Here is a 24094-nt window from a genome sequence, read left to right as displayed (position 1 = left end):
CTAATTTTTGTATTTTTAGTAGAGATGGGGTTTCACCATATTAGGCAGGCTCGTCTCGAACTCCTGACCTCAAGTGATCCATCTGCCTTGGCCTCCCAGAGTGCTAGGATTACAGGCATGAGCCACCACCCTGGCCCTATTTTTTTTTTTTTTTTAATCATTAAAATAATGCTGCTTGTCAGCCACATTGATTTCAGGAACCATCAATAGGATGTGATTTCTGGTTTAAAGAAAAAGCACTGCTTTAGGCTCATTCATGATATTTCATGTCAGCATTTTTTTGATGCCAGAGCCTCACTCTACCCCCAGGAATCTTTGTTTAAAACTCTTTTTACTCATTTGTATGAAGCATTCAGTAAATTCATTTTGTATTGAAGCTGAGGAATTAGTTGAGTGCTAGTTAGGTCATTTTCCTGTGTGTTTTAGTTGGAGATCTATTATGGTAAAATAATTCAAATGGTAGTCAGAAATTTGGCTGGTGAAAAGATTATTTTGGATTATGTTTGGGTGGGGAAAAATTATGCTGGCCTTGGTATGCTGAGTGAATTAGAGAGCTTTATTTACTTTTTTTTCTCAAGTGTCTCTCCCCTGACACCCCCTGCCCCTGCCTCCCTCACTTCACTCAGAATTTAAGCTTCTTAAGGCTGATGGGTGCTATAAGTTTCCTGTGCTATATCCCTTGTAATAGTGCCTGGCACACAGCATAGTAGTGTCTCAGTGTAGTAGTAACTTCTCACATTGTTCTTTTTGAGCTCTTCTGTACTGATAAACGGTCAGACTCTTGAGAACTGTGTGTGTGTGTGTGTGTGTGTGTGTGTGTGTGTTCATTTGTCTGGCAGGTAGTCAGGGCTCATCAGTTTTTTGTTTTTGTTTCTTCTTTTTTTTTTTTTTTTTTTTGAGATGGAGTCTTCCTCTGTTGCCCAGGCTAGAGTGCAGGGGCACGGTCTTGGCTCACTGCGGTCTCTGCCTCTTGGGGTCAAGCGATTTTCCTGCCTCAGCCCCCTGAGTAGCTGGGATTACAGGCGCCAGCCACCATGCCCAGCTAATTTTTGTATTTTTAGTAGAGATGGGGTTTTGCCATGTTGGCCAGGCTGGTCTTGAACTCCTGACCTCAGGTGATCCCACCCACCTCGGCCTCCCAAAGTGCTGGGATTACAGGCGTGAGCCACTGCACCCAGCCAATAATTTTTTAATTTTTTTTTGCAGAGATGGGGGTCTTGCTATTTTGCCTAGGTTTGTCTCCAACTCCTGACCTCAAGAGATCCTCCTGCCTTGGCCTCTCAAAGTTTTGGGATTACAAGCATGAGCCACCACACCTGGCTCATTTTTAACTTTTATCTTCAAGTATAATTTCAGTATCATCACATGACTAAGATTATACAAGAAGTTATCTTGTGAGCATTTGGAACAAAAAGCAGAACTGACCAGGTGCAGCGGCTTATGCCTAAAATCTCACCATTTTGAGAGACTGAGATCGCTTGAGCTCAGGAGTTCTGGACCAGCCTGGGCAACAAAGCAAGAGCTGTCTCTACAAAAAATGAAAAAAATTAGCTGAGCCCAGGTGGCACACGTCTGTGGTCCCACCTACTTGGGAGGCTGAGATGGGAGAATCACTTGAGCTGCAGTGAGCTGTGGTAGTGCCACTGTATTCTATCCTGAGCAACACAGAAAGACCCTGTCACAAAAAAAGCAGAATTATAACATTGGTATAGGCTTGTGCATACAAACATTGACACAGTAAGTCTGAGTGTTCCATTCTGTTCAATAGTATAGTCACCACATTGTTAAAAGATACAAATTTAATGCAAAATAATATTTTTGAGGCATGGAACTCATTTTACAGGTTGAGAAAATATGGAGAAATTGACTGGCCTTCCCAATTTTCTTGAGCCGTTGAAAGCCTAAGGCTAAGGATGCGATGCAAACTTTTGTGTACTCAGGATCTTTGTATTTGCTAAAAATAGAGAGGGGGACCAGGCACCACAAAGTCTGAAAACTACTGTTCTGTGAAATTAAGAGTGATATTTAGTGTATCAGAATTGTGTGCTGTACCTGAGGCAGTGTATGTATGTAAAGCAGGCTCTTGATAAAACTGTGCTGATTGCTTGAAACATTGAAGGTTTGTGTATAGGAGAAAGGCATGATGAATTCAGTGTTACAGATAGATTCTTGTCCTTAGCAATTTGGTTGTATTGTTAGTATATATTGAATAACAGTAGGCAAATTATTTGTCTTTTCTCTACCTCAGTTCCTCTCTCTTGCACCCTCCTTTCCCAAACTCTTTGTCTCTCCTCCCTCTCCACCCTGGATGTAAGATGAATATGTTTTGGGGACTAAGTACTTTAAATTGTGTTGTCCTGTTAGCATACCTCAATTCAATACTGCAGTGAGTACAAATCACATTAATTACTTTTATAAAGGACAAAGCTCTTCTTTCTTTGCATTTGGTCATAAATCTAGATCTTTGGAGTATAATCCCAAGTAAAGCGTAGAGGATAGTTGTAATGACTTGTTTGAGGATTCGTTCTTTCTGTCGTGGTCAATAACTTTCAGTCTCACATGTCAAGTTTTCTGCTCTCAGAGAAAGCTATTGTATCATTTTTGCTCAAATATTTTTTCTTTTTTTGAGATGGGGTCTCACTGTGACACCCAGGCTGGAGTGCAGTGGTGCAACATTGGTTCACTGCAGCCTTGACCTCCCAGGCTGCCATCTCAGCCTCCTTAGTAGCTGGGACTACAGGTGTGCACCACCAGGCCCGGCTAATTTTTGTGTTTTTTTGTAGAGACAGGGTCTACTGGGTGGTCTTGAACTCCTGGGCTCAAGCAATCCACCTGTATCGGCCTCCCAAAGTGCTAGGATTACAGGTGTGATTGCTCAATGTTTTTGGCAACCTCTGTTGAAGGAGAGTCAGGAGGTATTTTGCCTTGACTGCCACTCTCTTAGCTAGGGCTGCCATAACAAAGTACCATAGACTGGGGTGGGGGAGGGGGTTAAACAGTAGAAATGTATCTTCTCACAGTTCTGGAGGCTCAAAGTCAGATCAGGTTGTGAGCAGGGCTGGTTCCTGGAGAGCCTCTCCTCTTGGCTTGTAGATGGCTGTCTTCTCTCTCTGTCCTCACATGGTCATTCTTTTGTCTGTGTCCGAATCTTCATTTAAAAGGATACCAGTTAGATTGGATTAGGGCCCTAAATCTAAATAGAATCACATTGTGATGTACTGGAGGTTAGGACTTACACTTATGAATTTTTGAGGGGACACATTTCAGCCCATAACAGCCGCCAAGAGACTGTTGTGATTTTGGCCAAGTAACTTTATAGTTTGCAGGATCTGAAGCTGAAGTGTATAAGGTGTAGATGAAGCCTGGTCACTGTATTGTGAAGAGATTTTTTGTTTTAATTTTATTTTAGGCTGGATGTTTGTTTCAAATATAATTGTACTTTTTTTTTTCTCGTTTTCTTCATTCTTGACCTTTATTTCTGAAACACTATTAGTACTTGACCATTCAAGAAAAAGTTAAAAGCCCCTTTTCAGAACCAGTTTTACTCAACAAATTTGTAAATGGAAAGATTATTTCCCCATCCTCTGTGAGGTCTTAAATGAAGGATTGATATTTTTCTGTAGCTTTAACATATGAATTATTCCGAAGAATGTAAGTAACAATACTTTTTTTGCATTTGACTTCAGTCATTTTCCTCATATTTGTGGAGTAAATATCCTTGATGTGGCTCTTGATTAGTGCTTTGTATCCAGGTACTCTCCACCCAGCTTCAACAGTCATCAACTTTCTGTTGTTTCATCTGCTGTCCCTTAAAAATTTTTTTGCAGTGGGCCAGGCACGATGGTTCACGCCTGTAATCCCAGCACCTTGGGAGGCCAAGGCCGGTGGATCACCTGAGGTCAGGAGTTTGAGACTAGCCTCACTAACATGGCAAAACCCCGGTTCTACTAAAAAGACAAAAATTAGCTGCATGTGGTGGAGTGCGCTTACAGTCCCAGCTACTTGGGAGGTTACAGTGAGCTGAGATTGCACCACTGCACTCCTGCCTGGGCAATACAGTGAGAGTCTGTCTCAAAAAAATTTTTTTTTTAAATAGATTAAGCCCATTATTCTTTTTTTTTTTTTTTTTTTGAGACGGAGTCTCACTCTGTCGCCCAGGTTGGAGTGCAGTGGTGCGATCTTGGCTCACTGCAAACTCCGCCTCCTGGGTTCACGCCATTCTCCTGCCTCAGCCTCCCGAGTAGCTGGGACTACAGGCGCCCACCACCACACCCGGCTAATTTTTTTGTATTTTTAGTAGAGACGGGGTTTCACCATGTTAGCTGGGATGGTCTCGATCTCCTGACCTTGTGATCCGCCAGCCTGGGCCTCCCAAAGTGCTGGGATTACAGGCGTGAGCCACCACGCCTGGCAGCATAATGTTTTTGATATTCATGTTGTATTTATATCAATTTAATTTCTTTCTTGCAGCTGAATATTTAAATCCCTTTTGACTTGTGAAAAAATATTCTCATTTTATAGTAATAGAAACTATACTGTTAGAATAATTTTATTCTAATATAATTAGGTATTTGATTTGGAAGTCATAATTTTAAAATATGCTTTTGGGCCAGGATCTGTGACTCATGCCTGTAATCCCAGCACTTTGGGAAACTGAGGCGGGCGGATCATCCGAGGCCAGAAGTTTGAGACAAGCCTGGCCAACATGGTGAAACCCCGTCTCTACTGAAAATACAAAAATTAGCCAGGCATGGTGGCAGATGCCTGTAATCCCACCTACTCGGGAGGCTGAGGCAGCAGAATTGCTTGGACCCGGGAGGCAGAGGTTGTGGTGAGCCAAGATCATGCCACTGCACTTTAGCCAGGGCAACAGAGTGAGACTCTGTCTCAAAAAAAAAAAAAAAAGCTTTTGGGCTGGGCGTGGTGGCTCATGCCTGTAATCTCAGCACTTTTGGAGACCCAAGCAGGTGGATTGCTTGGGCTCAGGAGTTCAAGACCAGCCTACTAAAATACAAAATAATTACCTGGGCATGGTGGCATGCGCCTAATGGTCCCAGCTACTCGGGAGGCTGAGGTGGGAGGGTTGCTTAAGCCTGAGAGGCAGAGATTGCAGTGAGCCGAGATCGCACCACTGCACTCCAGCCTGGGCAACAGAGCGAGACCCCATCTCAAATAAAAAAATGCTTTCCAAAACTGCTTTATTTTAGAATTACTGGCCCAGACATCTGAATTAAAGCTGGTAATTGAAATTGGGGTGCTGAAACTTAATTGGATTCTTGTAATAACTGAGTAAACAGAGTCTTCCACCAGCCTTATTGAATCAACTGCTTAGTGCTTTTCTGCTGTTTAATTCACACACAGCTCTAAGACATAGAATATTTTTCATCTTATTTCAAGTTAATGTTTGCCAGGGACCTTCTGGGATTGCTTCAGAGTTGGTGGAAATAACACAGGTTAAATGCATATTTTATTGCACTATTTATTTTTGGTGTCCAAAGTCAGGATTTCTTTTCCCTCTACCCCTCCTCCTCCTTGTTGTTATTATTATTCAAATTTAATGGTCTTAGGAGGGACCAACGTGACAAGGCTGAATGAAGTACTACTAAGAATATTTCATCAAAAGGAAATCATAAATTTTTTCAGTCTCATTATTTAGTGTCTAGAGAGTGAGATAAGGCAGTTTTAAGAATACAGACAAATAATAGTGACCACAATCTTTTCTGCTTTTGAAACAAAAGCAATTGTGGAAATGTTTCTAACTTCTCTCCTTTATTGTATTTGTAATAGTTTTTAATTTTATTCTTTAATTTTATTTTTAGAGACAGGGTCTTGTTCTGTCACCCAGGTTGGAGTGCAGTGGTGCTATCATGGTTCACTGCATCTTTGACTTCCCAGGCTCAAGTGATCCTCCCACCTCAGCCTCCTGAGTAGCTGAGACTACAGGTGCGCACCAGCACACTGGGCTAATTAAAACAATTTAGACATGGAGTCTCACTATGTGCACAGGCTGGTGTTGAACTTTTGGCCTCAAGTGCAATCCTCCTGCTTGGCCCCCCAAAGTGCTGGGATGACAGATGTGAGCCACCATGCCTGGCCTGCTTTTAAAATGTGCTTAAAATTTATTTTAAAATCATGTATATTTGTATTATTGGCATGTAAGTTTAAATGTAGAGCATTGAAGCTGAAAAACTATAAGGTCTTAACGTTTTCTTCTTCAGGTATAAACTTAGTGTTACCTTTGTAAATACGTAAATAACACATACTGAGAAAATAAGTTTCTGTGGTACTTTGCTCCTGAAATTTGGGCATACGTACTTTTTGTTCATTATAGTTATGAAATAAGGTAGTTTATTCCTCTTTCTACACTATTCCTGGGAAATTTAAAAGAACAAAAGTCAAATTTTAAAGAGCATTTAATGACTTATATAAAATAGTCTTAATAAACATAAAAATAATTAGTTTTATCATCAAACATCTAAGTGGAATTTTTTTTTTTTTTTGGCAGAGTCTTGCCCTGTCGCCCAGGCTGGAGTGCAGTGAGGTGATTTTGGATCACTGCAACCTCTCTCTCCCGGGTTCAAACGATTCTCCTGCCCCAGCCTCCGGAGTAGCTGGGATTACAGGAGCCCACCACCGCGCCCAGCTAATTTTTTTGTATTTTTAGTAGAGACGGGGTTTCACCATGTTGGCCAGGCTGGTCTCGAACTCCTGACCTCCGGTGGTCCGCCCACCTCGGCCTCCCAAAGTGTTGGGATTACAGGCATGAGCCACCGCGCCCGGCTGTGAAATTTTGATTTTAAAAATGTAAGGCCAGGCTTGGTGGCTCATGCCTGTAATCCCAGCACTTTAGGAGGCCAAAGTATGAGGATCTCTTGAGCCCAGGAGTCTGAGACCAGCCTGGGCAACACAGATCTTATCTCTAGGGGAAAAAAAAGAAAAAGTGAACAATTCCCAGTGATTCTACCTTCTTTTATTCCCTAAACATAAACACGTACCCATCCACTGACTCACACATACACACCCTGCCTCAAGCTGTTATGAATTGTGCTTTTTTTCTTCACAAGGCTGAATTTTACAACAAATGCCTATTAGCACTTACTCTGTGAATTAGTCTTCCCCTGCCCCCTCCCTCCCTCCCTCCCTCCCTCCCTCCCTCCCTCCCTCCCTCCTTCCTTCCCTCCTTCCTTCTTTCCAACAGGGTCTCTCCCTGTCAGGCTGGAGTGCGGTGGCATGATCATGGCTCACTGCAACCTCAAAATTCTGGACTCAAGCGATCCTCCTGTCTCAGCCTCCAGAATAGCTAGAACTACAGGTGCATGCCATCATGCCCAGCTAATGTTTTTATTTTTTGTAGAGATGGGAATCTCACTATGTTCCCCAGCCCAATCTTAAACTCCTGGCCTCAAGCGATCCTTCCACCTTGACCGTAGCCTTTTTCAGATGTGTAATTGGTCTCTGTCATTGATCTAATATAGTCATGCACCATAAAATGACATTGTGGTCAATGTTGGACCACATATATGATGGTGGTCTCAGATTATAATATAGTATTTTTATCATACTTTTCTATGGTGTCTTTTCTATGTTTAGACACATGAATATTTATTGTGTTACGGTTGCCACCAGCATTCAGTAAAGTAACATGCTGTGCAGGTTTGTAACCTAGGATTCTCCTGCCTCAGCCTCCCGAGTAGCTGGGATTACAGGAGCCCACCACCGCGCCCAGCTAATTTTTTTGTATTTTTAGTAGAGACGGGGATTCACCATGTTGGCCTACGTGTGTAGGAGCATTAGGCTGTACCATGTAGCCTACGTGTGTAGTAGGCTATATATAGCATCTAGGTTTGTGTAAGTACAACTCTGTGAAGTTTGTACAATGATGAAATGCCTAAGGATGCATCTCTGAGAACATATGCCCGTTGTTAAGTGACTCATGACTGTAGTTCATTGTGTAAGTGGAAATGATGCACGTTAGATAAGGGAAAATAATTGTAAAAAGTGTTCATTTAAAAATGTTTTCAGGCAGTGTTGCAGTGCTGATATTTTTAGTGAAAGTACTTTTTCCTTATCCTAGTATCCTAGAAGGAAAACATCACCATGGCTACAGAAATTGGTTCTCCTCCTCGTTTTTTCCATATGCCAAGGTTCCAGCACCAGGCACCTCGACAGCTGTTTTATAAGCGACCTGATTTTGCACAACAGCAAGCAATGCAACAGCTTACGTTTGATGGAAAACGAATGAGAAAAGCTGTGAACCGAAAAACCATAGACTACAATCCATCTGTAATTAAGTATTTGGAGGTAAGCCTAATTTATGTGCTTCAGATGACCAAACTTTGGTTATTTATTTATTTATTTATTTTGAGATGGAGTTTCTTTCTTGTTGCCCAGGCCAGAGTGCAATGGTGTGGTTTTGGCTCACTGCAACCTCTGCCTCCCAGGTTCAAGTGATTCTCCTGCCTCAGCTTCCCAAGTAGCTGGGATTATAGGCACCTGCCACCATGCCCCGCTAATTTTTGTAGTTTTAGTAGAGACGGAATTTCAACCATGTTGGCCAGGCTGGTCTTGAACTTCTAACCTCAGGTGATCCACCTGCCTCAGCCTCCCAAAGTGCTGGGATTACAGGCGTGAGCCACTGCGCCCGGCCTGGTTATTTAAAAGAAGATGATTTTCTAGATGTAGTGTAGTAAGTATGTATACCTGTGTTAGTTGAATTAGACAAGGTGAAATTTCAAATTGGCTAATTTAGGAAGAACCTCAAACCACTAATACTTTCTAAAATTCTGTGCCTGTATCATCTTCTAAAAAATTATTAAAGTTAGACTCCATTTTAGAAATAGGATTTGCTCTAAAAGTACACAAATTAGAAGGGAGTACTTTAATCGCTAGGCCAGTCTTAAAACACTTGTTAAACATGCAGTGTATATGAAATCATAAAAGACTACCAACACAGGAATATTTTTGTGAGACACTGGCTTGGAGAACATGGATTCTCCCACTTCCAAGCCCTGGTGGTAGGTATTTCTTAGAGTCAGGAAAAGGGCTTTACGTTCTTGAGGATTGAACGCCTACTGCAGTCCTACAGGGTAAAAGCAAGTTAGATAGTTAAGGCAAGGCAGGGGTCTACCTACAGTTTCCCGTTAGAGTTCTTTATTTACTTGTGTTAATGTAGGAATTAGCCTTATTGCTAATATTACCCTATTAGGTTCATTGGGTTTAGGTCTGGCTTCCTATGAAAATTTGTCTGTTTTTCATTACCTTAGACCTGTGGTTAAAGACCTATTTGCATATTGGGCCTAGTTAGTATGTTGCAGGCATACAGGAGAAAGAGATTCAGAGATAAAGACAGATTTTGATTTTTCTGGGAATTTCAATTGGGAAAGTAGGCTAGGAGAGAGTTTGAGAGGAATTAAGACCAAGGGCACGATACGAGGAATTGTTTTGTGCTGAGGGCTTTGAAGGAATTGGGGATGTCTTTCTACCCTGTCTGCTGTTTCCTTTTCTTTTTTTTTTTTTTTTTTTTTTTGAGACGGAGTCTTGCTGTCGCCCAGGCTGGAGTGCAGTGGCGCAATCTCGGCTCACTGCAGGCTCCGCCCCCGCCCCGGGGTTCATGCCATTCTCGTGCCTCAGCCTCCCTAGTAGCTGGGACTACAGGCGCCCACCACCTCACCCAGCTAATTTTTTTGTATTTTTAGTAGAGACAGGGTTTCACCATGCTAGCCAGGATGGTCTCAATCTCCTGACCTCGTGATCCACCCGCCTCGGCCTCCCAAAGTGCTGGGATTACAGGCGTGAGCCACCGCACCCGGCTCCTTTTCTTAAGGTAGCATCAGGGAGACTGTGTTGGAGTCGACAGTATCTTGGATGAGTGGGTAGGGGCTAATATGATACAGTGAGGAGGGAAGGTTTTTTTTTGTTTGTTTTTTTGAGATGGAATCTCGCTCTGTTGCGCAGGCTGGAGTTTAGTGGCACCATCCCAGCTCACTGCAACCTCCGCCTCCCTGGTTCAAGTGATTTCCGGCCTGCAGTTTTAGTAGAGACAGGATTTCACCATGTTGGCCAGGCTGGTCTTGAACTACTGACCTCAAGTGATCTGCCTGCCTCGGCCTCCCAAAGTGCTAGGATTACAGGCATGAGGCACCGCGAGGAGGGAAGTTCTAAGCAATGTTAGTAGGATCGGAAGGGAAAGCTCTCTAAGGCACCCACTATTTGTTTTAGAAAATAATATTTTTAAATTCTGTTTATCCATTTTTAGTATAGCTTACATTTTGTTAATTTCAAATTGAGTATAATCAGACCATATAGTCATTAATTGATCTATTTATTTATTTATTTAACAGAACAGAATATGGCAAAGAGACCAGAGAGATATGCGGGCAATTCAGCCTGATGCAGGTTATTACAATGATGTAAGTATATGATGTGTCATACTAGCTTAATAAACACTTCCTTGCTTGAATATTTTAGCCTTAACTGTGTGACTACAAGTCCAAAATGGTCTTTTCTTTTTACATTTTTATAATTAAAATATTCCCAAAGGGATAATATAACACATCTGTGTAAGCCATGGATTATGTGTTGGTCTCAATTTAGATTTTCCTTTTAATCTAATGATGGGTGAATTTTTGATTTGGGGCTTAAAGCAATGTCCAAAAAGAAGTTGAGTAATCTAAAGTCTTGTAATTGGAAAGTTAATTTTAAATTTCTTAAAACTTAAATTTGAACTTAATTAGCTTTATGTGAATATGTTTAAATGTGTTGACTTTAGGTACTAACTTGTACTGGGTTAGTACTGGTACTTGATTTTCTTGTTTGTTTAGTAATAATGGCTGTTTAACTTTCCTGTATTTCACTTTTTTCACTTAATTAATAGACTAATTGTAATAATCCTTTATAATAGTTTTTATGGGAAAGTTTTATATGGTCCCAAATTTGTCTTTAAATGTTGAAATAATTACCTTGCTGTGTTTCTGGTTTCTGCCTTGTATGTAATCAGGAGCTCTAAGAACCCAATTTTCCTTTTTTGTAGCTGGTCCCACCTATAGGAATGTTGAATAATCCTATGAATGCAGTAACAACAAAGTTTGTTCGGACATCAACAAATAAAGTAAAGTGTCCTGTATTTGTTGTTAGGGTAAGTAATCTGTTGGATATTTTGGGGGAAAATTAATCCTGAGTTATAGAGCGAATGTATTTGACAGGGCAAAGAAAATTAAACAGTATTTTAAAAGTATATCTGGGCTTATAATTGGTTTATTGCTAGTAGTTTTATTTTGGAATATCCAGTTGTTTATCTACTTTATCACCATTGAGTGAGATATCACTTTTGGATTGTTTTTCTTCATGTGGCAATTTCTGTAGAATTCTCTCTGAATAGATGGATACATGTTGTAGCAGGCCTCAGAGTTGCGTTTGAGTAGGAATGCTTTTGTTACTATTTAGAAAGCAGCATCCCAAGGTAAATGAAAAATATTTAGGAGTTACTAGATGGGAAAACATCTGAGAGCTGAAGAACTGTGGTGTACCATAATTTTTAGCTCTATGAAGGTACCTAGTAGGCACTTAATACATTTAAACTGAAATTTTATTTTAATTTTTTTTAGACAGAGTCTCACTCTGTCACCCAGGCTGGAGTGCAGTGGCACCATCTTGGCTCACTGCAAGCTCCGCCCACCAGGTTCACACCATTCTCCTGCCTCAGCCTCCCGAGTAGCTGGAACTACAGGCGCCCGCCACCACGCCCGGCTGCTTTTTTTTGTATTTTTAGTAGAGACGGGGTTTCACCGTGTTAGCCAGGATGGTCTCAATCTCTTGACCTTGTGATCCGCCCACCTCGGCCTCCGAAAGTGCTGGGATTACAGGCGTGAGCCACCGCGCGCAGCCTTAAACTGAAATTTAAAAAATATAATTTTTAGTTATAACCCTGATTTTCATAGATGATAGTGTAATCATTTTCTTCTTTGTGTTTCGATTATTCCATTTCCTAGCTAATGCACTTGTTGGTTAACAGTCTTAAGTTGAGCAAATAACAGTTGAAAAAAAATGAGACCGGGAAAAGACGATTGTGGCAAACATTAGTGGCAGATGAGGAAAATAAGCAGATCTTCTGATATCAGAGGAGTATGATAGACAGCAGGGAGAACCAAGAGGTCCTGGGAGAGAGAGGTCAGTCTGAACTCCATAGAAATAGCTGCATTTAGTCTTAGGCCTCTTATTTGCCTGAGAGGCCTTAGGCAGTAGACACATCACTCACGCCTGTAATCCCAGCACTTTGAGAGGCTGAGGTGGGTGGATCACCTGCCGTCGGGAGTTTGAGACCAGCCTGACCAATATGATGAAACCTCGTCTTTACTAAAAATACAAAAATTAGCCAGGCGTGGTGGCACGCGCCTGTAATCCCAGCTGAGAGAGGAGGCTGAGACAGGGGAATCGCTTGAACCCAGGAGGTGGAGATTGCAGTGAGCCTAGATTGCGCCACTGCACTCCAGCCTGGACGACAAGAGCAAAACACTGTTTCAAAAAAAAAAAAAGAAACATTGTTATGTGAGTAGAAGCAACCAGTGTATAGTATAATTTTTTTTTAATCAGGGAATTTGGTCAAAGGGATATGATGTGCAGCTAATTTTAATATCCTCTTAGCGTAACATGGAAAACCTTTTTGAAAAGAATAAAATCCGAGCACGCCATATCTTATAAGGTGGGTAAATGTTCTCATTTGGGGATTATGCTAGAAGGTTTGAGGAAGAATTTGCACATAGTAGAGGCACAGTCAAAATCAAAAGGTATTAAGGTAGACTGTGGGCTCTGTGTCTACAGTTTGGTTGTCTGTAGTTTTGACTGGGTTAGGATCCATCCCAGATAACAGAAACTAGGAAGAGAGGAGGCTTTTAATCTGATAATCAAAACTGTGACTTACAGGTAAGCAATAAAAAGCCAAATTGTCACATATATTTGTGTAATTTAAGAAATAACCTTCATTTTATATATCCTTACTGTTTCTATAAGCACATATGTATTTGTATTTTTCAACTTTGTCAGAGTTTTTGGAAAATAGGATTGTTGTATTGACATTTTGTATATTTACATCTTTTAAGGAAAATGAGCGTGTGATCCATCATAGAAACTTGAAAATAAAAAGTAAAAACAAAAAGTTTGAGTGTTTCAAATTAACCAGCACAAATGCCACAGATTTCCTTTAGTATGCAAATTGTGACATTAAAATATTGATGTAAAAATATTTAAAGGGCCTTAAGTGCAAAAAGTAATAAAGGGCTTTAGGTTTAATTTAAAAGGAGAAAAGGTGCACTTAAAAGTGCAAAAAAATTATTGGCATAGTCATTCCCTGAAAATACATACATCTATGTGTATCCATAAAAATTAAAAATATTGGTGTAGTGTTAATTAGTCATGGCATTGTTATGGTTTTTTTTTGAGAGTAGATCAGCATAAGAGTTATCACTGCTTGGTACTTTGAATGGAGGAGAGCTTACAATTTTTTTTTTTTTTAAATATGTTTAGCTGCAGGAAGAGTTTGAAAGCCTCAGTGTCCTTAAATCAATACTTATTATTATCTTGTTTTTTTAATTAAACACTGGTAACTTTTCTTTCTGTATTTGTCCTCTCGTACTTGTAAGCACCAAATCCTTTATTCAGTCTTTGAGTTGTTCTGGTGACTGATCACCTTATTTATGTTAGTCTATCATATAGCCTAGGGAAATGAGGTCTTTGCATATTCTGTTTTGAAATGGTCTTTAGCATGCATAGGTGTGTGTAATTTAGTGAGTAGGTGCGTATACTCATAATGTACTTAGTATCTTTAATTTAGCTAATAAGCCAAAGGACTAGAGCTTTCCTTGCACTGTATTGTTTTCTGACAAAGTACTGATAAAGCTGAGCTACATTTAAGTGAAAGTCAGTATCATTATTTAATGTCAGTTATTGCATGTTTTACAAATACCTTTAAAATGTTTTTCAAAATTAGTGAAGTTGGGGGTTGTATAACCTGTCTTTTTTTCTCCCTTAGTGGACTCCAGAAGGAAGACGCTTGGTCACTGGAGCTTCTAGTGGAGAGTTTACCTTGTGGAATGGACTCACTTTCAATTTTGAAACAATATTACAGGTAATAGTAATCACCAGATGGTATCATTATCCTGTGGTACTGCAAAGAACTTGAGATATAGTCACTTCATTGGCATTGTTAAACTTAGAATTGGACGAATTATTACCTCGAGTCAGTATTTGCTCTTGTAAGCCTTTAGTCATACATTCTTTGAAGCAGCACCTTACTAATTAATGTTTTCTGTTTTCACAGGCTCACGACAGCCCAGTGAGGGCCATGACGTGGTCACATAATGACATGTGGATGTTGACAGCAGACCACGGAGGATATGTGAAATACTGGCAGTCGAACATGAACAACGTCAAGATGTTCCAGGCACATAAGGAGGCGATTAGAGAGGCCAGGTTTATACACAATATACCATTTTCTGTAGTCCCTATTGTCATGGTTAAATTATTCTCTAAGTGTATTCTGGGTGCAGAGATGCATGGGCTCTGTCAGTTTCTGGGAAACTTTCTGCACCCTATAAACACAATATTTTTCTTTGTTTTCACACATTCACCATTTTGCTGGCATCTTTCTGAAGTAGTGTTGTCCTGGTATCAGCCTTTGCAATATGTTAGAGATGTACTGTCTGCCGCATTTTGCACTGGTTTTCTCCTTTCATTTATGATTAATAATGTGTATACGTTATTCCTTTTTATTATCTACTGTGTAAGACAAGAATATTTCATTCCAAATAAAGAATTCAGTCTTTAATTATGCAACTGAATAAAATCTAAAGCCTACAGAAAACAACTTCAGAATTCACACAAAGTGGAAAAAGGCTTAAGTGAAGACCTGGTTGGCTTGGTTATGCCACGACTTCCAAAGGAAAGTATAGGACTAAAACCCTCACAGATAACTGGATGTGGCAAACGTTAACGGAGTAATGAATGGGTTCTTCAAGCTTTGCGGCTGTAAGCAGATCATTGTCAAGAAGACTCTAGGACTTTTCTTCTGATTCTCTGTTGATAACATCACTTATGCAAATGTATACAATAAGTAGAATTTAAAATATTTTCAGTGAGTTGTATATTTTTACACATCAGTGAGGTATGAATAGTAAAACTGGGGGAAAAAGTTCCAAATACAAGCCTGAAGAATTGCTGCAGCCTCAGAATAAAGCTAAGCAGCATTCTTTAAGGTTGTGCCACCCATGTGTTGGAGGAGGTTGACATCTTTATAGAAACATCATCCACTGTAGTCATTTGTTTATACTTGCAGAATCTTAACAGAAATTGTTGGATGAACATGCTTCTGCTTTGTAGATTTTGCCTTAGTGTCATGCCCATACATTGAGTTTACACAGCTGGTCCTTAGTCATAGGATTCCAAAGTTCAAAGGAGTTTTTAGAGTTCGTTGAGAAACTTGATGATCTTTCACTGCTGGGAAAAACTGACTCCTTCTTGCAGCAGATTCTTTGGCTTTAAACACAGGTCTGAATGTCCTTATTTTAAAGTTTTCCTCAAAAGGTGCAACATTCATGGAATAGCTTGCCAGGAAGATGTGAAACTTTTCTACAGACCTTTGGAATGGATGAGAAACATCGTACGTAGGGATGTTTAGCAATCAGTCTTTTAATAGACAGCCCACATTGTTTCAGCTTATTTCATGAAGTGTCTGAGGCAGAAGCTGATGATAATTTTGGGAGCAGTATTCGTGTGCAATTTAAAAGACTGCAGGAATACTGCAAAAATAGAATCCATTTAGTTTCACCACTTAAGGCAGCTTCATGTGATTTCCTGGTGTCATAGAAAATAGAGGAGGAACATGGATAGCATTAGCACTAATAATACACGCTTGAAGTTCTCAGAATACTGATGATTGAAAACTCAGAAACAACTGCTCTGTTGAAGTCTTCTTTTGATGAGATGCCTATGTTAGCTGATGACATTCGCTTTAAGGGCTTCTTCACTGGATTCTTCCCTCTCCTGTTTATAATGCAGCACAGTGTTTTTATTTTTCCCTGTCTGAGAAGCACAGATTATCTGTTAAATGCTGACTTCTTTCCCCTGCTGTGTGTCTTCATGTAACAGTTTCTCACCCACGGATAATAAATTTGCTACATGCTCTGATGACGGCACTGTTAGAATCTGGGACTTTCTTCGTTGCCATGAGGAAAGAATTCTCCGAGGTACGTGTACTAACAGTACTGATTGGAATATTTAAATAGGGAAGACATTTGTGGTTAAATCATCACAAAACCACAATACTGGCTTACATCTCCATTCAATTTTTTTTACATATACACACCGTCTCAGGCTCTTCAAAAAAACCCAGCACTTTCTCTGACTCACAGTCGTTTTGTAGGTTTTTACTACCAGTGTTATCTTTGAATTTTTCAGCTATAAATTAAATACAAGAGCGCTCCCCCCTTACTTGCTTATCTGTATGCATCTTAGGGCTGTATTCCTTTTCCTTTCTTGTAGCCAGGGTACTTGTTCCCAACATATTGACACTGTGGTTTGATTTAGATAGCTGTCATTCTCCTGGTGGTCCTTTTACAATATGAATTAACTGAGAAGATAGAGGTATCAAAGCTACACTTCTTAGTGTTACTATTTCTGAAAGCAGTTGGTTTTTCAGTACACCACATTAGTACTATGTGGCCGGCTTGTTAATAATTTCGGGTGGCACTGCTACTTGTTTACTTTTGTTGATTTTATAATTAATAAACCTCTATGAATTACTTCATTCCGTAACTGAAGTCCATATTCTCACTTCTATTATTTTAGATTATGCATTAGAATATTGGACTCTATAAAGTGGGACTGTTGAAATATTAACAGTACATCAACGTGTTACGTGAATTCAGTGGTGGTAGAGTTAAGGAATTTGTTGTATATATGCAATACAAACATCACAACAAAGGCACTTCTAACTGGATCCTGTTAGTTTATTAAGTAGGAAGGTAGTTTTCTCAAGTGCTTAATTTGAACCTGTTGAATGTACTGTTTAACAAACAGTACCTTCTACTCCATACCCTTGATTCCAGGATGCCACAAAAGTACCATCTTTCTCTGACACATAAATATGGGGTGGGAGGATGGGTGCTACAGGTGTTGGGTGTCAAATTATTATTCAGAGCTTTTCCCTTATGTTCAAGAGTCAGCAGAGAGAGTTGTCTTGGTTGAATCCTTAAGTTTCTCACAACTTTTCAGAGCTTTAGCTGTAGCATATAATGTTGATGTTTTGTAGACAGGAAAGAGTCCTGAGATACTTTAACCTGTATTTCAGCCCATATTTCAAGCCAGTATCTTCCATCACATTTGCTTCAACACTCCTGACTTGGCACATTTTGTTTGGGTTTATCCACAGTACTGTATGACTGTAGCTTTCATGAGGATAGGGAACCTGTCACATTGAGGGAGTTTACTCACTGTAAAGGTCATAATATTGTATAACTTCAGAATGAGACAGAGACTTTGAGATGATCATGTCTGAGTTATTTTATGGATGAGCTCCATGATCCCAAGGGTGGAAGTGACATGTTAAAAGCAAAATAGGTTCAGAGCCAGGACTAGAATCTTATCATTTGACTCCCAGCCTAATGCCACACTTATGTTGAATCTTTCCTCACTATTAGTCTTAGCTGTTAAACAGAAATAAGTTAAACATTTTCTAAGTTTTTAAAATCCTGGAAACTTAGAGAAAATGAAATAATTTTATTTATTAAAAGTAATTCTAGAGTAGCCGGGCGCGGTGGCTTACACCTGTAATCCCAGCACACTGGGAGGCCGAGGTGGGTGGATCACGAGGTCAGGAGATCGAGACCATCCTGGCTAACACCATGAAACTCCGTCTCTACTGAAAATACAGAAAATTAGCCGGGTGTCCTGGTGGGCGCCTGTAGTCCCAGCTACTTGGGAGGCTGAGGCAGGAGAGTGGTGTGAATCCAGGTGGCAGAGCTTGCAGTGAGCGGAGTTTGCACCACTGCACTCCAGCCTGGGCGACAGCAAGACTCCGCCTCAAAAAAAAAAAAAAAAGTAATTCTAGAGTATTAAAACAACTAATTTTACAGTGGACTGTACTAACTGAAGTCTGATCTAAAACCACTTTGCAGCTTGGATTTTAAAAAGAAGGAAATCTATGTGATAATGTTTTTGAGTCCCATGATCCAGTGAAGCATTATTCAATTTTGGTAATGAAAGTATTTCACTGAGAACTTTCCTCTGAAATTTAGAGTGTGCAGGGGATATTAACTAGCAGTTAAATATTTTCAGATAAGTCCAGGTAAATTTAGATGAAGTTAAGTAGATGGTGAATCATAAATGAGAGTTGAGATTTTTGTATGAGGGCTCTTTATTTTAGGTGTCTACTATGGAAATTTCAAAAATGTACAACGGTATAATGAGCCTTCATGTACTTTTACATGAAGTAAAAGTACATTCTAGCTTTTTACATTCTAGCTTTTTAATATCTTTTGATTCTTTTAAAAAAATTCTACTTACTTTAACAATATTTTTAGTACCCCAAGACACTTCAGTATATGAGGTAGATACGAATATATTGAATTAAGTTGATTATACCACCCAAGCAGTAATTCTGATAGCAAGTCTGCTGTAGGAGAAGAGTTATTAGATTCCAGTTGTCCATTTTCTGTCATTTCTCACTTTTCCAAATTTTATGCATCTAAGAGCTTCCCATCCTCCCCTTAGTGAGTTGTGGGGTCAGAGGGATGGTGGATCGGCAGTTGTTTGAAGGGATGATGAGAGTTCTTTAAATAAAATGTGAAGTGAACTTACTTAGCTCTACTCAGAGAAAATTGGATCACAAAGTCAAACAATTAGGGACAGGATATTCTAACCTCTAAAATATCAGTTGCCCTTTATTAAGGATGATGTTCATGTAATGCACATAGACTCTATGGCATCAGGTAGATAAGCATACTCCTTTGCATTGTTAGTGTTGTGTATCAAGTCATTACTTTTGGAGTTAAGTATTCAGAAATCCAAAATAATTCTATTTAAGGGGAGTTTGTGATCATACAGTCAAATTATCAAATACTTTTCTACAACATTCCTAAAAACTAGCCTTCTACTCACATTCTCAGTGATGTAATATTCCCTACTTCACATGAATTCCTTTCTTAATTTTAGACAGCTCTAATTTTCAGGGAATTCTTTATATCAGAAACCTGCTTCCTTACAACTTGTCTTGCCTACGGGAATACCAAAAATTAAGTCTGCACTTAATTCACACGGCAGGCCATTAGGTATGAAGAGACAGCTGTAGGGTCTTCTTGACTGAGTTTTTCAGCTTTAAGCATACAGTGTGTGCATAACAGAAGTCATGATACTATACTTTTTAATTTTTAATTTTTTTAAAAAATAGAGACAGGCTCTCCCTGTGTTGCCCAGGTGGTCTCAAACTCCTGGGCTCAAGGGATCCTCCTGCCTCGGCCTCCCAAAGTGCTAGGATTATACTGTGAGCCACCACACTGGACTTGTACTTTCGAATGCAGAATTTATAGTTGCTTTTTATTTTTATTTTCTTACTATTTTAAAAATATTTTTGAGACCAAGTCTTCCTCTGTTGCCCAGGCTGGAGTGCAGTGGTGTGATCTTGGCTCACTGCAACCTCCGCCTCTCGGGTTCAAGTGATTCTCCTGCCTCAGCCTCCTGAGTAACTGGGATTACAGGCGTGTGTCACCATGCCCGGCTAATTTTTGTATTTTTAATAGAGACAGGGTTTCACCATGTTGGCCAGGCTGGTCTTGAGCTCCTGACCTCACGTGATCCACGCTCCTCGGCCTCCCAAAGTGCTGTTATTACAGGTGTGAGCCACCGTGCCTGGCCTGTAGTTGCTTTTTATAATAGTATTTCTGAGATTGTTCTTATGCTTAGAAAAGGATGAAGTTACAGAAGAGAAAAATAATCAGTATTTTCTAAGGTGTAAAATGAGCATAGATCTGTTGGCGGTGGATTTGTTATACAAAAGTCCTTGTTGGTACATAAGTTGAAAAAACAGACATTTATGAAATGGAATATACTGCAGCATTGAAAAGCACTATGTATATGTCCACCATGACAAAGGATATGTAAGTCACCATAGTTCCATTTCTCCTTTTTTTCTAGTATTAATTATGGCAATTTATGGACTGGGATTAAAGTAACATTTTTTAAAGTTTTTATTAAAAATTAAAAAGAAATTTCCTCTAGCTTCCCAAGCTTATGATAACATTGTACACACCAGAAATATGTGACACTAAATGAGCCTATAGGTTATGTTTACACATTTGACTCCAACTGAAATAGTACCATTAAAATCTATTTAATAAACAATGAGTATCCTATATGCAAGTTACCTAGGAGACTGTTTTATAAGGTATAACCCCTATCCTCATGTTTAATAGGGAAGGTGAGAATTTTCACAATCGCTAAAGACGTTTGATAATAAGGGAGGAGAGCCGTGTGAGTGCTAGAAGTGTAGTTTTATGGGCATATGGAAGCAGATCACTTAACTACTGGCAGGTTGAAAATACGGAATCAGTAAGGATATGGAAATAAGTTTTACTGAGAGGCATCATATTATTTTATTTTTAATTTTCTCCCACAGCTTTACCCCTCCCCATTATACTCATAAAGAGAATCAGTTAACAAGTTTCAGCATGCTTTAATTTTGTTTTACCTTCTTGATTTTAACAATAATAACAGCTGACACATTATACTTACTGTGTATCAGGCATGTTGTAAGTACTTTATTTAATCTTCCCAGTAGCCCTAGCAGAACAGTACTGATTGTTTCCCATTTTACAAATGAGTAAACCAAGGCACCAAAAAGTTAAACCTGTCAAAGGTCATATAATTTATACTCTTAGGCTAGGATTTGAAGCCTGTTTGTTTGGCTCCAATATTCATGCTCTTAACTACTATGTTAAACTGCCTCTTTTATGTTTTAAAAGGAATGTCAGCAACAGTACCTTCCTAAGCTGTAATTGACAGAATTGTGAAGTAAAGATTTGTATGGGGGAGAAGGGTGTGGGTAGAGGAAACTAGGTATTCAAGTTCATTTTAACATTCTTTGAAACTGTAGAGGTTATAGTGAATGTATAATATATTTAACAAAAATATTAAACCACAGCTATTGGTTCACACTACACATGGGTTATAAGGTGTATTAAATAGAACATGGACATAAGCAGTTATATTGAGACTTACGCAGGAGTTTTTAGTTTTCACATATAATACTAATGGAATGGAAATGAACATTTATGTACTCACCACACAGATTAAGAAAAGCAATATTATTACTAATACTTTTGTTAAGTCTCTGTGTGCTCCTTCATGATTGCATTTGTGGTTTATACTACATGAGATGACTCCTGTCTACACAAAGATCTTTTAGTTTGGCAGTGTGTTTTTGAGCTGTGTGAAGACACGTTTACAAAGTTTGAGTGTTCCAAAAAATGGGTGCTTTTTATTGGAAATAACTTTATTACTAAAGTAAAATTGGTAAACCATGTAGTTTATGATAATGAATCTAATTTATTTCTATAAGGTTTTACAAAACACTCCCCAGAATTCTGTTTTCCCCCAAGACAAAAAACCCAGCTTCCTTTAAAGTAGTCCATAGCAGAATAATTCCTTACATTGACTTAGCATGCTTTTAGTATTAAAAGCACTTCAAGCATATATCCAGACAACCACCTGGACCCATTTTACATACAGCTGCCTGTATTCTGTATCCAGTTTCTTACTTTGAGGAAGTGTTTCTTTAAGGCTCTGTGCTATCCTGAAAAGACTATATCATGGTAGGTTCTCTTATTATGTAAATAATTATTTCATAAGAGAGAAAAAGACTTCATATTTAACATCTAAAGCACATTATTTTAAAAAGTTTGTGTAGTAGGGTCCTGAAATACTCATTTTACGTGATGTGTTCATATTTTTACAGGAACTGTTTAAAATTTTTATGATGGGCTTTGTTCTTTTAATCGCTATGCTTATTTAAAATATTGTACATAATACGACCAAAACTTATTGAATATAAATCTGTACCTTTCCTGGGGTGCAGAGTTGCATGCTGCTGCTATTATACTTAGTGTCTTAAGAGTCAAGAGCCACTCCCAGGCACTCTTTTGTATATGAAGATTCGATTTTTTTTTTTTTTGGAGACAGGGTCTCGGTCTGTCACCCAGGCTGGAGTGCAGTGGTGCAATACTGGCCCACTGCAACCTCCACCTTCCAGGTTCAAGCAATTCTCCCACCTCAACCTCCCCGGTAGCTGGGACTACAGGCATGCACCACCACATCTGGCTAATTTTTTTATTTTTTGGTAGAGATGGGCTTTCACCATGTTGGACAGGCTGGTCTCTTGATCTCAGGTGATCTGCCCACCTGGGCCTCCCAAAGTGCTGGGATTACAGGCATAAGCCACCATGCCTGGCCGAAGATTCAGATTTCTTAGCAGTGACAAATCCCTATGATTAATAATTTAGGCAGTCAGTTTTCAGAAAGAACCTTTATATCTTTACATTTATTAAAGATATAAATTTTATTCTGTAGTTGTCTGTTCTATAATTGTATGCTTCAGTTCATTTTGAGTGAGGTTTAAATTTTTGTTCTGATGAATTAGTTACCCTGGTTACCCTGTTCTTTTATAAATCTCAGCTTATCAGGTCTTTGATAGTTTTTAAAGTTAAAATTCTGAGCTTTGGAAAGGTTGATACAGTTAGATAAATGTATAATATGTCTTGGCTTTTTCATTTTCGGTGAGTAGATTCTTTAATAAAGTATATGATTAAAATGTGATATAGTAAGTTTTGTCAACGAGGGAAGTATCAGAACAAATACTGGGTTTGGTTTTGTTTTTTTTTTCATAGTAATTTTTTTCCCCTTTAATTACTTTTTTTTTTTGAGTTGGAGTCTTGCTCTGTTGCCCAGGCTGGAGTGCAGTGGCATGATCTCAGCTCATTGCAACCTCTGCCTCCCGGGTTCGAGCAAGTCTTGTGTCTCAGCCTCCTGAGTAGCTGGGACTACAGGCATGCACCACAAGACACAGCTAATTTTTGTATTTTTAGTGGAGACAGGGTTTCACCATGTCGGCCAGGCTGGTCTCGAACTCATGACCTCAAGTGATCCGCTCGTCTTGGCCTCCCAAAGTGGTGTCATTATGGGTGTGAGCCACTGTGCCTGACCACTTTTTTATGGTATACCAGAAAACTGTATCTCAGCAATTTCTGAGAAGCACCTATAGTGCTATGATCTCTTTAGTTGTAAAGAGACCAGAGTGAGGATTTCTGTTTAAAGGAATAAATGGTAGTTTCTAGGTCAGTTAATTCTTTTTTACAGGTTGTTTCATAAAATAAGACTAATTTCTCCACATGCACATTAAAACCCTCACAGCTAATCTGCCAAGGCCTCTGTTTTTTGCCTTTGAATGTATTTTGATATTTAGTAGAGCTCTCTTTGAGAGAACAGAGTTAATATTGAGAATAGCCTCCTTAGTCTGGCCATCTCCCTATGCTTGTTGAAGACTGTGAGAGTCTTCTCAGTGTCCATGTTTGTTTTGTCACAAATGGAAATTATAAGTATTCTACCATATTGAAACATTAGAAAATACTGAAGGAAGTCAGCATGAATACAGAAACAAGGAGTAAAAGGGTGGGTTCTAGGAACTCCTTGTCAGGAAGCTGAATATTTTATCTCCAACAGACATTTTTAATGTTACTAAACAAAAGTAGTTTGTGATGCCATGAGTCATCAAAGGTTAGATTAGTACTTAATCCCATCAGGCCAGATAACTGCTTTTTCGAATAAATAATTCGTAGTCTGTACACTTCTGAAGTGAACTTCATTGATTACTGCCACACGTAAATTTCTAAAAAAGGCACCACCACAGGTACGCACACATGCATGCATGCGCAGGCTTGGAGAAAGAAAGCCTTACTGCTTCCATTGAGAAATAGTGGTCTGGAATAAATCATGCTAAAATAATCCGATTTTTTAATAGGATTGCTGGAGGGGTCAAGGACATTGTAGCCAGAACAAT

General features: G+C 39.2%; 1 protein-coding gene across 2 annotated transcripts in view; it reads left to right on the top strand.

Annotated features, from left to right (window-relative positions):
• WDR33 (WD repeat domain 33) overlaps positions 1-24094 on the top strand; it is a 103656-nt gene that overhangs the window by 30660 nt on the left and 48902 nt on the right. For both annotated transcript variants that reach the window (XM_055261460.2, XM_055261461.2), the window contains exons 2-7: positions 8075-8301; positions 10341-10409; positions 11030-11134; positions 14024-14119; positions 14312-14463; positions 16138-16235. In XM_055261460.2, coding sequence (XP_055117435.1) covers positions 8098-8301; positions 10341-10409; positions 11030-11134; positions 14024-14119; positions 14312-14463; positions 16138-16235 — 724 coding nt within the window. In that variant the 5' untranslated portion in view covers positions 8075-8097. The remainder of the gene's footprint in view (positions 1-8074; positions 8302-10340; positions 10410-11029; positions 11135-14023; positions 14120-14311; positions 14464-16137; positions 16236-24094) is intronic.

Source organism: Symphalangus syndactylus, chromosome 22 (assembly GCF_028878055.3).
Source record: "Symphalangus syndactylus isolate Jambi chromosome 22, NHGRI_mSymSyn1-v2.1_pri, whole genome shotgun sequence".
Classification (NCBI taxonomy): domain Eukaryota; kingdom Metazoa; phylum Chordata; class Mammalia; order Primates; family Hylobatidae; genus Symphalangus; species Symphalangus syndactylus.
The sequence above is the reverse complement of the archived record's forward strand: the minus strand, read 5'-3'. Positions and strand labels throughout refer to the sequence as shown.